This window comes from Notolepis coatsorum, assembly GCF_963971535.1.
Source record: "Notolepis coatsorum genome assembly, chromosome: 1".
Classification (NCBI taxonomy): Eukaryota; Metazoa; Chordata; class Actinopteri; order Aulopiformes; family Paralepididae; genus Notolepis; species Notolepis coatsorum.
In genome coordinates this window covers 196,982,323-196,995,264 of record NC_140165.1, presented here as the reverse complement: position 1 = coordinate 196,995,264, position 12,942 = coordinate 196,982,323, and the positions used below count along the sequence as shown (strand labels likewise).

Genomic DNA, 12,942 nt, shown 5'->3' with positions numbered 1-12,942 from the left:
GTCGGTTTCTCAGAACATGTGCTAAGCTGGTTTAAAACATACATCAGAGGGAGGAAATTCTATGTTAAACTAGGAGGCCACATGTCTGAGATATATGACAACAACTATGGAGTTGCACAAGGGTGTTGCTTAGGTCCTTTACTCTTCTCCCTTTACATGTTACCGCTGGGTGATATCATCAGAGAACGTAATGTAGGTATCCATAGCTATGCTGATGATACACAACTGTACATATCTGCTGAACCAAATGATACAGCTATTAACTCAATTACAGACTGCTTACTGGCAATAAATAAATGGACGAGTAAGAACTTACTGAAACTAAACGAGAACAAAACTGAAATTCTAATTATCGGCCCCAAAACTAAAAAAGAAACGTTAATAAAGAACCTGGGAGGACTAACCCCTTGGATCAAATCTGAGGTCACTAGTCTCGGGGTTATCATAGATTCAGAACTGAACTTCAATTCTCATATAACAAAGTTACGAAAACATCGTTCTTCCATCTCAGAAATATAGCAAAAGTACAACCATTTATTAATCAAAATGATGCTGAGAGGCTAATTCATGCATTCATATCTAGCCGGTTAGACTACTGTAATGCACTTTTCACAGGTCTCCCTAAGAAAACCACAGAGAGACTTCAGCTAATCCAAAACTCTCCCAACTGCTAACTAGAACCAAAAGGAGAGAGCACATTAGTCCAGTCTTAGCTGCTTTACACTGGCTTCCTGTAACATTTAGAATTTACTAGTGCTGTCAAACGATTAAAATATTTAACTCGATTAATCGCATGATTGTCCATAGTTAACTCGCGATTAATCGCAAATTAATCGCATTTTTATTTTAATTTTTTTTTATACCTTAAACAGATCTTTTTCAAGTTCCAAGTTTTAATACTCTTATCAACATGCGAGTCAACAAATGCTTGCTTTGTGCAGCCATTTAACACAAAAGGATGACCCTCATGCATTGCAAATGTGCATCAAATTCAAAACAGAGTGATGCACAAAATAACTTAAAAGAAAATAATAATTTAAAACAATGAATAAAGTGTGCATGAAATAATAGGGGAAAGAAAACGTTAGGAACTTGTTACATTCACACACACAAGGGCTGATTAATCACACACCCCCCTCTCTCCCTCACACACACACTCTCCCAGCTCTTTATCTATTTTGCCCCTTCCTCATCTCTCTCACCCCCCTCTCTCTCTATATCTCACACACACACACACACACACACACACACACACACACACACACACACACACACACACACACACACACACACACACACACACACACACACACACACACACACACACACACACACACACACACACACACACACACACACACTTCAGAAACAAACATAGTATCAATGAGAGCATCAATAATACACCTGAGTGAAGTCTAGTAAAAAGTTTTTTTTTTTTTTTTAGTTAATCTTGAGTTAAAAAAATTTGTGGCATTAATAGAATCGGGAGTTAACGCAATATTAACGCGATATATTTGACAGCCTTAGAATTTACTTTAAGGTCCTTCTCCTTACATACAAAGCACTAAATGGACACGGACCTAGCTACATCGCCAACACTAAATTACAGGCCAGCAAGAACACTGCCATCATCAGATACTGGACTGTCAATAGTGTTTCGGTCAAAAGAGGATCGGTAATGCAGCCTTTATCAACTATGCCCCAAAAGGGCGGCTAGGTGGTGTAGTGGGCAAGGCGCTCGCCATCAACGCTGGAGACGCTGGGTTCGAATCCAGCTCTCGGCGTTGCTATCAGCTTGGCTGGTCGTTCATACTAACACAATTGGCAGTGTTAGGGGTGGGAAAGCTGATGGGTGGGTCCTGGGCGTTGTGGACAGCGACCCCTACAGTTCGGTCGGGGCGCCTGCACAGCGAGGGTAGGATCTGGAGGGAGGTAGTGTGACCTTCCACACGTTACACTCTCCCGGTGAGAATCTGCGCTGCCAGGCTGGCTGCCGCTTGGCTGCACATGCGTCGGAGGAAAGCATGTGATTGTGACAGTCTCCGGCCTCCCGGACCAACAGTAGGGGGGAGTGCGCAACAACCAGGAAGGGGGTTGGGAATTGGCATAACGACTAACAGTGGGATGGGAGAAAAATCAGAAAAAAGGAGGGGAAAAAAAGATATAAAAAAATGCTGGTATGTCATAAATGTCAGGGGCGGATTTAGGATTGTAGGAGATCCGGGGCTTAGCCCAGATAGGTGCCCGCGATAGCGGGCACGGATTTTTTTTACTTCGACACCACAACCTTTAACTTATACCACCACCTTAAAGCGGACAAAAGGCACTAGAGAACACTTAAATTCACACCCTTTAATTAATGAAGCAAACAATAATTTATAATAATAATAATAATAATAATAATAATAATAATAATAATAATACACTGTTTGTATAGCACCTTTCATACAAGAATTGCAGCTCAAAGTGCTTCACAGCAGTACAAAAAGACAGGCATAAAATGAGCACAACATTGGCAGATCAAGAGCAATGCATAAAGTGCAGACATAAAGCATAAAATAGATAGTAGTAAAATAGACAAAGTCAAGGTAAGACATAGAACATTAAATCACATCGTTTTTCATATTAGGATCTAAGATCTAGGGTTAACTCGATAAAATAGTTAGTAAAATAGAATAAAATAATGCAATAGTGCATTGCAATAAAATAGTTATCATCGTATTTTTTCGGGAGGCCGGTAAGGAGTGCATTACAGTAGTCGAGTCGGCTTGAGATAAAGGCATGGATCTGGTTTTCAGCGTCCTTTTGATTTATAAATGGCCGTAATTTAGCTATGTTTCTAAGGTGGAAGAATTATGTTTTTGTCAACTTGTTGATTGTGATTTAAAGCTTAGGTCTGAGTCTACCATAACACCAAGACTTAACTCACTCAAATACAGTTAGCAGCTGGATAGACTACAGATGGAAATTAGCTTCTGCTAAATCTGGTGCAAACATATTTTCATGTAACAATGATTAATTGTCAAAAATAAATAAAATTAAATTAAAAAAATTAAAAAAAATTGAAAATAGATTCGGGGCTTTTCAGAAAACATTCGGGGCTTGAGCCCAAGTAGCCACCCCTAGCCCCGCCCCTGATATATGTATAGATGTAGCAGTACTGTCTATCTGTATGTCATCATGTATGTCATATATGTCCTGATGAATTGAAAATGGGGGACCCTGATGTAAACAAGACGAAAGTCTTTCTCTGGTCTGCACCCCCTTCCGCGGATCACACACACACAATGGAGCCGTGCTGCCGCTTGTGATTGGTGGAGGCGGGACCAGGCGATACAACTGATTGAGAGCGGAGGCGGCGAATGGAATGGCAGACGGCACTCAGATGCAGAATAACAGCCTGGCAGTGAGCCAGGTAGTGAGGGACTCGGGAGAGATACAGTAGAGCGAAAGTCAATTAACGTTGATGTCAAGATGGACAGTGGAAGAAAGAGAAAGGGTGGAGGAGAGAGGGATAAAACAAAGAAAAAGAAAGGCCCTTACAGGAGAGAGTGGTTAACTGTATTATAATAGTAAATAGAAAAATATGTTGTGCTCTTGCTTTTTTCTTTTTGAAGGTGGAGAGAGTAGCATTGCTAGTGCCACAACAGTTTTATTTGAGGTCCATAACAGTACATTGTACTAAGCAATTGTTAGCTCATTAGTTTGTGATTCACATGCACTAAAATTCACCAGAATGCAGGAAATTAAAAAAAAATCCTGGTGGGGGACCCCCAGACCCCCCGCTTAAAAAGTGGCCTGATTGGGGCTATATTTCACGCTATATCTCCCGGCATGAATTATTTCCCCAGTCCGGCCCTGCCTATGGTATACTTGCTGTTACTAACTACTATAGTATGCAACAATCACAACAAGTTATTTTCTTAGTGTCCTTTTTCCCTTCCTTCAAAGTGTCCTTATCTTGTGTGTTTAAAGTGACCTATGGTGCGTTTGTGTGTGAGCGAGTGCAGCATGTTGTGTTGTGTGTGTGTGTATGTGTGTGTTCATGTGTGCTTGTGTGTGGAGAGATCAGTGTTCATTGTTCTGATGGCCTGAGGTATATGTAGTAGTAGTATGATAGTATGATATGTAGTTGACTTCTGAGTGTTATGTTGTTCAAAGAAAATATAAACTAGTGGTTAACACATTTTATTTTCTCTTCTCTTCTCTTCTCTTCTCTTCTCTTCTCTTCTCTTCTCTTCTCTTCTCTTCTCTTCTCTTCTCTTCTCTTCTCTTCTCTTCTCTTCTCTTCTCTTCTCTTCTCTCCTCTCCTCTCCTCCCCTCCTCTCTTTTCTTTTCTTTCCTCTCCTCTCCTCTCCTCTCCTCTCCTCTCCTCTCCCCTCTCCTCTCCTCCCATCCTCCTCCTCTCCTCTCCTTTCTTCTATTCTCCTCTCCTCCTTGCAGTTTGTTCCCAGTACTCTCGGGGTGTGTTTGCGATCTTTGGCCTGTACGACAAGCGTTCTGTGAACACGTTGACATCGTTCTGCGGGGCACTGCACATTAGCCTGGTCACGCCCAGCTTCCCCACCGAGGGGGAAGGTCAGTTCACCTTGCAGCTCAGACCGTCAATCAGAGGAGCCCTCTTGTCTCTTCTGGACCACTATGACTGGAGCCACTTTGTCTTCCTGTATGATACAGATAGAGGTATGTATTATACTGGCTCAATAGTACAAACACCTAGTAGACAGAATGTCATACTGGGTCAATAGTACAAACACATAGTAGATAAAGTGTCATACTGGGTCAATAGACACATACTGTAGTAGACAATGTGTCATACTGGGTCAGTAGACACATAGTAGACATAGACACAGTCATACTGGGTCATAGTACAACCACATAGTAGACTAAGTGTAATACTGGGTCAATATCACATAGTAGACAGAGTGTTATACTGGATCAATAGACACATAGTAGACAGAGTGTCATACTGGGTAAATAGTACAAACACATAGTAGACCAAGTGACGTACTGGCATCAATAGTACAAACAACTATACAAACCACCCTCAGAAGCCAGCCTCTTTGACGTGGGACCAGAGTTGGCATGGCTACAAGATACAGAGTTGGACCTCTGACATTACACGAAAGAAGAATAGACACATTGTAACTGAGGGGTACAATTCCCTGACTGTATTGTTAGATATGATACTTACTACCACTACCTCTTGTACTTTAGACTCTGGCCACCCAGTACTAGGTATAAATAATTATGATAAACACTCCCACCTGATGAAACGGATCCAACACAAATGTACCAAGTCGAAAGTCTGCGTTTAATAATAATACATAGCAAAAGGTATGTACAACGATCACTTAATTACATTTATGATTTGAAATAGTATGCACTTTTATGGCAAATGAGTATTCGTAGGTAGATCAATATCGAATGTCCAATCTCTGATTGCGCAGGAAGCAAATATACAACCTGGAATATTTAGGGAACAATAGCAATGATACTTGAATGATTATATAGCTGGATACACTAGGGGAAGGTTCCGACTGCTTGTAGGACAGCTGGAGGGGGGGGGTAGAGTCTGGCTGTATCCCGTCTGGCCGAGGGTATCCTGGGAGAGCCCACAGTCGTGCGACCCGGTGCCCAGCGATCCTCGATCCACAGATGAAAGCAGTTGGACTCTCTGTGGCCGGCGTCCTCCGGTCCACGATGGAGAGACGTGAGGCGACCTCGTCGTGTAGAGCGTCTCCTCACCTGTCGTCCTCTCCGGGGGGGGTATTTCCAACACACCGCAGTGTTGGCCTTTATCCATAGAATAATCAAAGTACTCAAAGCATAATCCAAGCCGGGGAAGGCTAGCCGTCGTCGGTAGAATAATCCAATATACAGGTCCACTCGCTCGTTGGCCTGGAGCTCCTCGGGTGCAGCTTCACGTGGGGTCAACCACCCTGGATAAGCGTCCAGCTGATGCCCGAAACGATGTGGGTGCTGATTACTATAGAACTCTTACCGCACGAGGCACTACATATGAATAGACTATTATTAGCTTAATAGAATACGTCCAACTCGACGATATAGTGCCAAATATGACTATTCAAATATTAATATACACGATGTCTCAATGCCGATACTGGGCCGAATTGGCCTTACTGCCCACACGTGGTTCGCGGGGAGGCTTTTGCGTCTGTCACTCTGTTGGAGGGTAAGGAACTGGACTAAAAGAAAGCTCTACTTTAATAGCGCAGTATATATACGCACTATGAACAAATAGTACCATTAGTGGTGCGGTAGACATATTCCTACGCGGAACTAGGACTTGTCCATACATGTTGAGCGGTACGATTGAACCTGGTCTGAGGGGTATGGCGACCTGGCACCAAGGTCTCGTCCAATGGTAGAATGGAGACTATTATGGGATGTTCAGTAGACTAGAAGGGATATTCAATGCATATTGTACAAGGAATATACAAGGGATATCAGGGGATATACAAATACAATTAAATATATATATATAAATAAATATATATATTCGGTTTAATCTGATCCTTCAGAACAGCCGCCCCCTAATTGGTCCCAACCCAATTAGTTAAGCAGAGACAGATTAACCGCACTGTCTACCACTCAAGGGTTCGCTGTAAGGGTCAGTCAACTCACTAAGTCATAGGGTCATGGTCATCATCGATTGTGTCTGGGAGTCGGGGCAGTTCTATGAGCCTCGCCACAAGATGGGTGTAAATGCGCCCCTGGACGAGTACTTCAGCTGCTCGGACCTTGCCATCGGCACCGGTGATCACTTTGCTTACGCGGCCAGCCGGCCACATAGCTCGGGGTAGTGACTGGTCAATAATCATGACGACTGTTCCTTCCGTCCAATTGTCTCTCTCTTTTACCCACTTCTGGCGGGTCTGTAGAGACGGTAGGTAGTGCAGTAGGAAACTGCTCCAAAACTTGTCGGCTAATACTTGGCTGTACCTCCACATTCGTCGGCCGTTCGCTTCTTCAGGCCGGTACATTGTCTGGGGTAACGCGGGATCTAGCCGCCCCATCAGGAGGGTGTTGGGGGTGACTGGGTCGACATCTGCTACATCACTGGAGACGTAACCGAGGGGCTTGGAGTTCAATACTCCCTCAATCTCCGTGAGGACTGTCATTAGGACTTCTTCCGCCACAGTCTGGGCCCCAAGTACTGCGTACAGGGCTGTCTTTATAGAACGTACTTCTCGTTCCCAAGTTCCACCGAAGTGGGGTGCGTTTGGGGGGTTGAATTGGAAGTCAATCTGGGCTGGAGCGAGGTGGGTCTTAAGTTCTGGGCCCATAGCTTGGAAGCTCTCCCTCAGCTCTCTTTCTCCGCCTTTGAAGTTTGTCCCGTGATCGGACAATAATGTAGACGGTTTTCCTTTCCGTGATGTGAATCTTCGGAAGGCCATAAGGAATGAGTCTGCGCTCATGGTCGGAAGGAGCTCGATATGTATCGCTCTGGTGGTCATGCATTTGAATACAATACCCCACCGCTTCTCGGTGCCTCTTCCTTTCTTTATGTGCAGCGGGCCAAAACAGTCCATGCCTGTTGAGTGGAATGGCTTGTCGCCGAGTCGGAGGCGACATGGAGGTAGGTCAGCCATCCGTGGTATGCTGGGCTGCGCGCGCCACTTTCGGCAGTCTAGACAGGTTCGCTGGAAGCGTCGCACCGCCTCTCTTCCTTGAAGTATCCAGTAACGACGTCTGATTTCCGCGAAGACTCTCTCTGCTCCTGCGTGGTGTACATCCTCATCGTATTTCTTTATAATCAGCTCTGTGACCTTGTGTCGGCTGTTCAATACGATCGGGTACTTATTGTCATCCGGTAAATTGGGGGCTCTCCGCAGGCGACCACCCACTCTGATGAGGGTATGTGTGTCACTCTCAGGGGCCAGATGAATCAATCTGCTGTCTGATGGGACGGGCTTTCCTCCCTGTAGACAGTCTAGTTCATCGGGGAACGAGTCTCTCTGGGCTCGTTGCAGTAGAAGCAGTTCTGCTTCCTCGTAGTCAGCTGCTGACATATCAGCGGGGGACTGAATCTCTGGGTGGTGCCGCAGGAATGTCCGTTGCTGCGCACTCTCTATGGTAATGCAATCGTCTATGTTGGGGTCTGCGGAGACAACAGTGCTCAATCCACAGAACATGGGTTTCTTATTCTCAGCCTCCTCGTCACTTGCTTCCCTCGGGGTGGGCGTGGGCCAATCTCCTTCCGGGAGCTTGAGGAATGCTGGTCCGTCACTGTAGATGTTATGACGGGTTAAGTCATCTAGGGACATTCCCCGGGTGATGACGTCAGCTGGGTTGTGTTTTGTATCAACATAGCGCCAGTTTGCTTCTCCGGTTAACTCTCCGGTTAACTCTTGAATCTCAGTGACTCTGACTCCCACGAAGACTTTGTATTTGCATGAATCCGATTTGATCCAGGCGAGGACTGTCGTGGAATCTGACCACAGGATTGTTCTATGCACCGGAATGGTGAGCTCACGTTGGATGAGCGTGGCTAGATGCGCTCCTGCGAGGGCTGCGCAGAGCTCTAGACGTGGGATAGACTGTTGCTTGCGTGGGGCTATTCTCGAGCGGGCGAGGATGAATGCTGTGTAGATCTCTCCCCCCTCTTCTTGGGCCCGCAAGTAGGCTACTGATCCGTAGGCGACCTCGGAGGCGTCACTGAAGACGTGTAGATCCATTTTACATGTCTCTGGCCTCACCGTGGGTGGGAAGTAGCTTCGGCGTATATTAACGCCTGGGAGTGAGTGGAGTTCCATCTCCCACTCTCTCCAGGTGGATGCAAGGTGTGCGGGAATGGGGTCGTCCCAGCCCTGGTCCTTGTCCCACAATGCTCGTACAATCATCTTTGCCCTGGTGGTGTACGGTAGTATACATCCTAACGGGTCATATTGTCGGGCGAGTGTTCTGTACACACTCCGTCTGGTGGTCGGTATTGCCGTCGACCTTCCCTGCTCCGTGGTCAGGGGTTTGTGTCTATAGTGGAGCGAATCTGTTTTGAAGCGCCACACTAGTCCTAGTGTCATCTCTTGGGCTTCTCCTGGGATTGTGGCCATCCAGGTCTCGCTGCTCGCTGCCTTGTCCGCGGAGGAGAGGCTGCGCAGTACGTGCGGATCGCTGCTGGCCCACTGCCTGAGATCAAAGCCGCCTTTGATCAGAGAGGCGCGGAGTTTAAGTAGGAGAGCCTCGGCTTCTTCCTGGGTCGAAACGCTTTGTAGACAGTTATCTACGTAGAAGCTGTTCTTCACACTGTGTCGGACCTCTTCGTCCGCTGCTGGGTCCTCTGCGACATGTCTCTGTAGTGCAAATGTAGCACAGCATGGGCTGCATGTAGTTCCGAAAGGGAGGACTTCCCATTGGTAGATGGCTGGGTGCTCATCTCCTGGCCTCTCTCTCCATAGGAACCGCAACAGGGGCTTGTCCTCCTCTACTAATCTCACCTGCAGGAACATCCCTTTGATATCCCCGCTGATAGCCACCTTGTCCTGGCGGAAGCGGAGTAGTACGCCTAGTAGGGAGGGGGCGAGTGTAGGACCGGGCAATAGCTCTTTATTCAGATTTTGGGATCCGATCTGGTAGCTGCAGTTAAACACGATGCGGTCTTTGCCGTTGTGATGAACCTTGTGGTGGGGCACGTACCACGATTCAGTCGTCTGGTCGGCCTCTTTAATGTCAATCTTTGTGACGTGTCCCGCTGTGATGAGCTTCTCAATCTCAGCGCGGTATACACTTTCTTGGGCGGGGTCCTTGGCTAAGCGCCGCTCTGTGTTTAGTAGGTACCGCTCTGTGGCGTCTTTCTTTGCGTGAAAGGTAGGCATCCCTTCCCGCCGCAGGAGTGGCGTGGCGTATCTCAACACGCCGCTGACTGGGACTCTCTTTGTTCCCGTCTCGAGGAGGTTAATGGCGTAGATGTCGTCTTTAGAGCGAATGTCTTTCTTTTCGTTCTTAAAGGGCATTTGTTCTAAGGTCCATAGCCTCTCTACATGCTGCAGGAGTGCGGTGTCTCCCTCTGTGACTCGGGAGTGGAGACAGCTAGTGGCTGTGGTTCGGTTGAGAGATTTGGCGAGTGGGCCTTGGAGAGTCCATCCTAGGCGGGTCTCGACTGCTGCAGGACAGCCTCTGGGTCCGGTATGAACCCGGTCTATCGGGACAATGAGGTCTGCATGGTCGGAGCCTATCAACAGTGTCGGGGTAGCACCGTCTATGAGTGGGATCGGTAGCTTGCGTAGATGTACATATTTCTCCATCAGCTTGGCTACGGGGTATGTGTACCGCGAGAGTCCTATTTCTTGGCTGGTGAAAGCGTCTGTAATCCTGTACCGTCGCTCGGGCTGGCCGCTTGCTGCGATAGAGAATGAGACATTCTCGCCCTTTATCGTTTTCAAATCTCTTCTTATTGTCCGAATTGTCATTTGGTTTTCGCTCCCCCGCAGCCCTAGCTGGGCCGCAGCGGACGCGAGCAGAAGGGTCTTCTCTGACCCGTCATCAAGGACGGCGTAAGTGTCCATGACTTTATTCTGGTAGCTCAATGTCACACAGACTACCTTTAAGAGCACTCTGGCTCCGCTGCTGCTGGCGGGGTCGATGTACATGACGCTTGCTTTGCTGCTTGATGGTGCGGGTGGAGGCCGCCGTCTGTTACTGTCGTAGAGTATGTCCAGATGGGCTCCATCGCACCGACTGCACTTTTTCTTTAAGCGGCATTCGGCTGCCATGTGTGATCGCGCACAGCGAAAACAGCGTCTGTTGGACTTTATCCATTGACTCGCTTCCTCCGCATTCATCTTGGGGAATGAGTCACATTGTGACAGCCAGTGTTCTTTCTCACAGTAGGGGCACACTATCTTCTCTTCTCCTTTCTTGAGGGGGTAGTGTGGCTCCTACTGCTTGGCACTGACTCCGATTGGTGCATGACAGTCACCGATCTTCTTCCATCATTTAGTCTCCTGGTTCCTTCTCTGGAGCCAGGGGTGCTCTGTCCGAATGTATCTAGCCGTAAGCTGCTGACTTCTCTCGCCAGGAAGTCGGCTAGGTCGAGGAGGTTCGGTTCGGGGCCATTAGGGTCTCGGTGGTCTCTCTGCCGCCTAAAGCGCTCCTGTCGGGCGGGCGGTAGCTTCTCCAAGATCCTCTCTACATTTGAGTTGGCGTATAGTTCATGCCTACCCTTTTCCCTCTGCGCTCCCAGCATCCCTACTAGGGACTGCACTCTGATGGACAGGTCGTCCAGTGCTCGATTGTCTGTTGCTGGGGGTAGGCGGTCGATGTGCCTGATCTCCTGGATCACGTAATCCCATATACGTCCATATCTCTGGTCCAACGCTACCAGCGCTGCGGTGTATGGGGTCGTGGAAGTGGCGTAGGCGAGCGCTATGTTGTGCGCGCGGGGTACCTTTAAATGCTTCAGTAGTATCGCGTATTTATGGCGTTCATCAATGACATCCACCAACATTGTCTCCAGACACATGCGGAGCTCCGTATACTGGGCCCGGTTCTCCTGGGTGAAGTCTGGTACCATAGGTGTGCCAATGTATGACGCGGATTGTTGATACATCGGCGAGCGTTGGGGGAGAGGCCTCCTAGGCGAGTCTCCTCCTGCTCCTTGGCGTGGGCTGGTACCGGCTGTGTACCATGGCCCGCTGGTCCAGGTGCTGTTCCTCGGTGCGGGTCGTGCGTCGTGCTCACCCGTGAATAGCGTCGGGGGTCTGTAGCGCAGCTCCGCGGGGGTATAGCCTGGGCTGTACTGGACCTCCTGGTCCGGTAGAGTACTGTGCTGTCGTCGGGCGTGGTTCTCCTCCTCTTCCTCTTCGTCTTCCGTTAGGTCATCCAGGGCTTGTAGTCTCTGATTTAGCCTCTCCGCAGTGTATGCTGCTCCTTCCCGGTTGCTGGGTCTCGCTTGGACCGGTTGGGGAAGGGGGTCTGCGGGGGGTATAAACCTCGTCTGTTGGTCAAGTTCAGGGTCGCTTACTCGGCTAGGGGATGCCGCCCTGGAGTGATGTCTAGACGAGTTCCTGGAGCCTCTGGTGGAGGGAGGGGGTGTTGTCCTTCTGATCAGCTGTTCTATTAGTTGCGCTTGTGCTCTGTCGCGCTCGGCTTCGCGCTTGGTGAGATCCGATTCTCTCTGGGCACCGGTGGCGGCGCGCTGGGCGTCGGCCCGGTCTCTTGCCATATTCTCTTCCATCTGAATGCGTCTTATTTCCAGGCGTATGTGCTCTTCTTCGCTCCGTTGCTGTATCTGCAATCGATCGCGTTCACCCTGGAGTCTATCGCGTTCAGTAGAGGCTTTCAGGCTGACGAGGAATGCCTGCTGTAGTGTCCTCTCTGCCTCGCTGGGAGAAGACGGTTGTATAGGGGAGCCGTCCCTTGGGGTACTCCGTGCGGAGTCTTGGAGCTCTATCTCCACAGTGCTCTCCTCATCTTCTTCCGTGCCGAGTTCTCTCTCGGTAGTGTTGTCTTCCTCCCGGGACTCGTCGGGGACTACTTCTTCGGTATTGGCGGGGTGTAAAGTCATGTCTGGTTCCCCCTGGTCCCCACCGTGAGCTGGGTCAGTTACGTTAGAACCCATAGGGGCCTCTATGGTCGGGGTAGCCTGGTCGTTAGGGTTAGACATAATTTTACTTTCTAGTTTTACAGCGTTTACTGTTGGTAGAAGACTAGGTTGTTGACTGACAGCGTAAGCCTCTAGGTACTGAGGGAGCTGTCGTTTGTGCCGCGGGCGTTGTTGGTTAGGAGGATCGTTTCGTGGAGTGTTCATCATAGGCCATTTTAATATTAATAACACTATATTAATATTACACTAATTACCATCCGGCTCGAAGGACCAATTGTAACTGAGGGGTACAATTCCCTGACTGTATTGTTAGATATGATACTTACTACCACTACCTCTTGTACTTTAGACTCTGGCTACCCAGTACTAGGTAT

The 12,942-nt window shown here is 48.2% G+C and overlaps 1 protein-coding gene across 1 annotated transcript in view; it reads left to right on the top strand.

Moving 5' to 3' along the window:
* gria4a (glutamate receptor, ionotropic, AMPA 4a) overlaps positions 1-12,942 on the top strand; it is a gene marked incomplete at both ends in the record, with an annotated part of 485,354 nt that overhangs the window by 136,329 nt on the left and 336,083 nt on the right. The window contains one exon of the mRNA XM_084308626.1: positions 4,444-4,683. Within this exon, the coding sequence (XP_084164752.1) occupies positions 4,444-4,683 (240 nt within the window). The remainder of the gene's footprint in view (positions 1-4,443; positions 4,684-12,942) is intronic.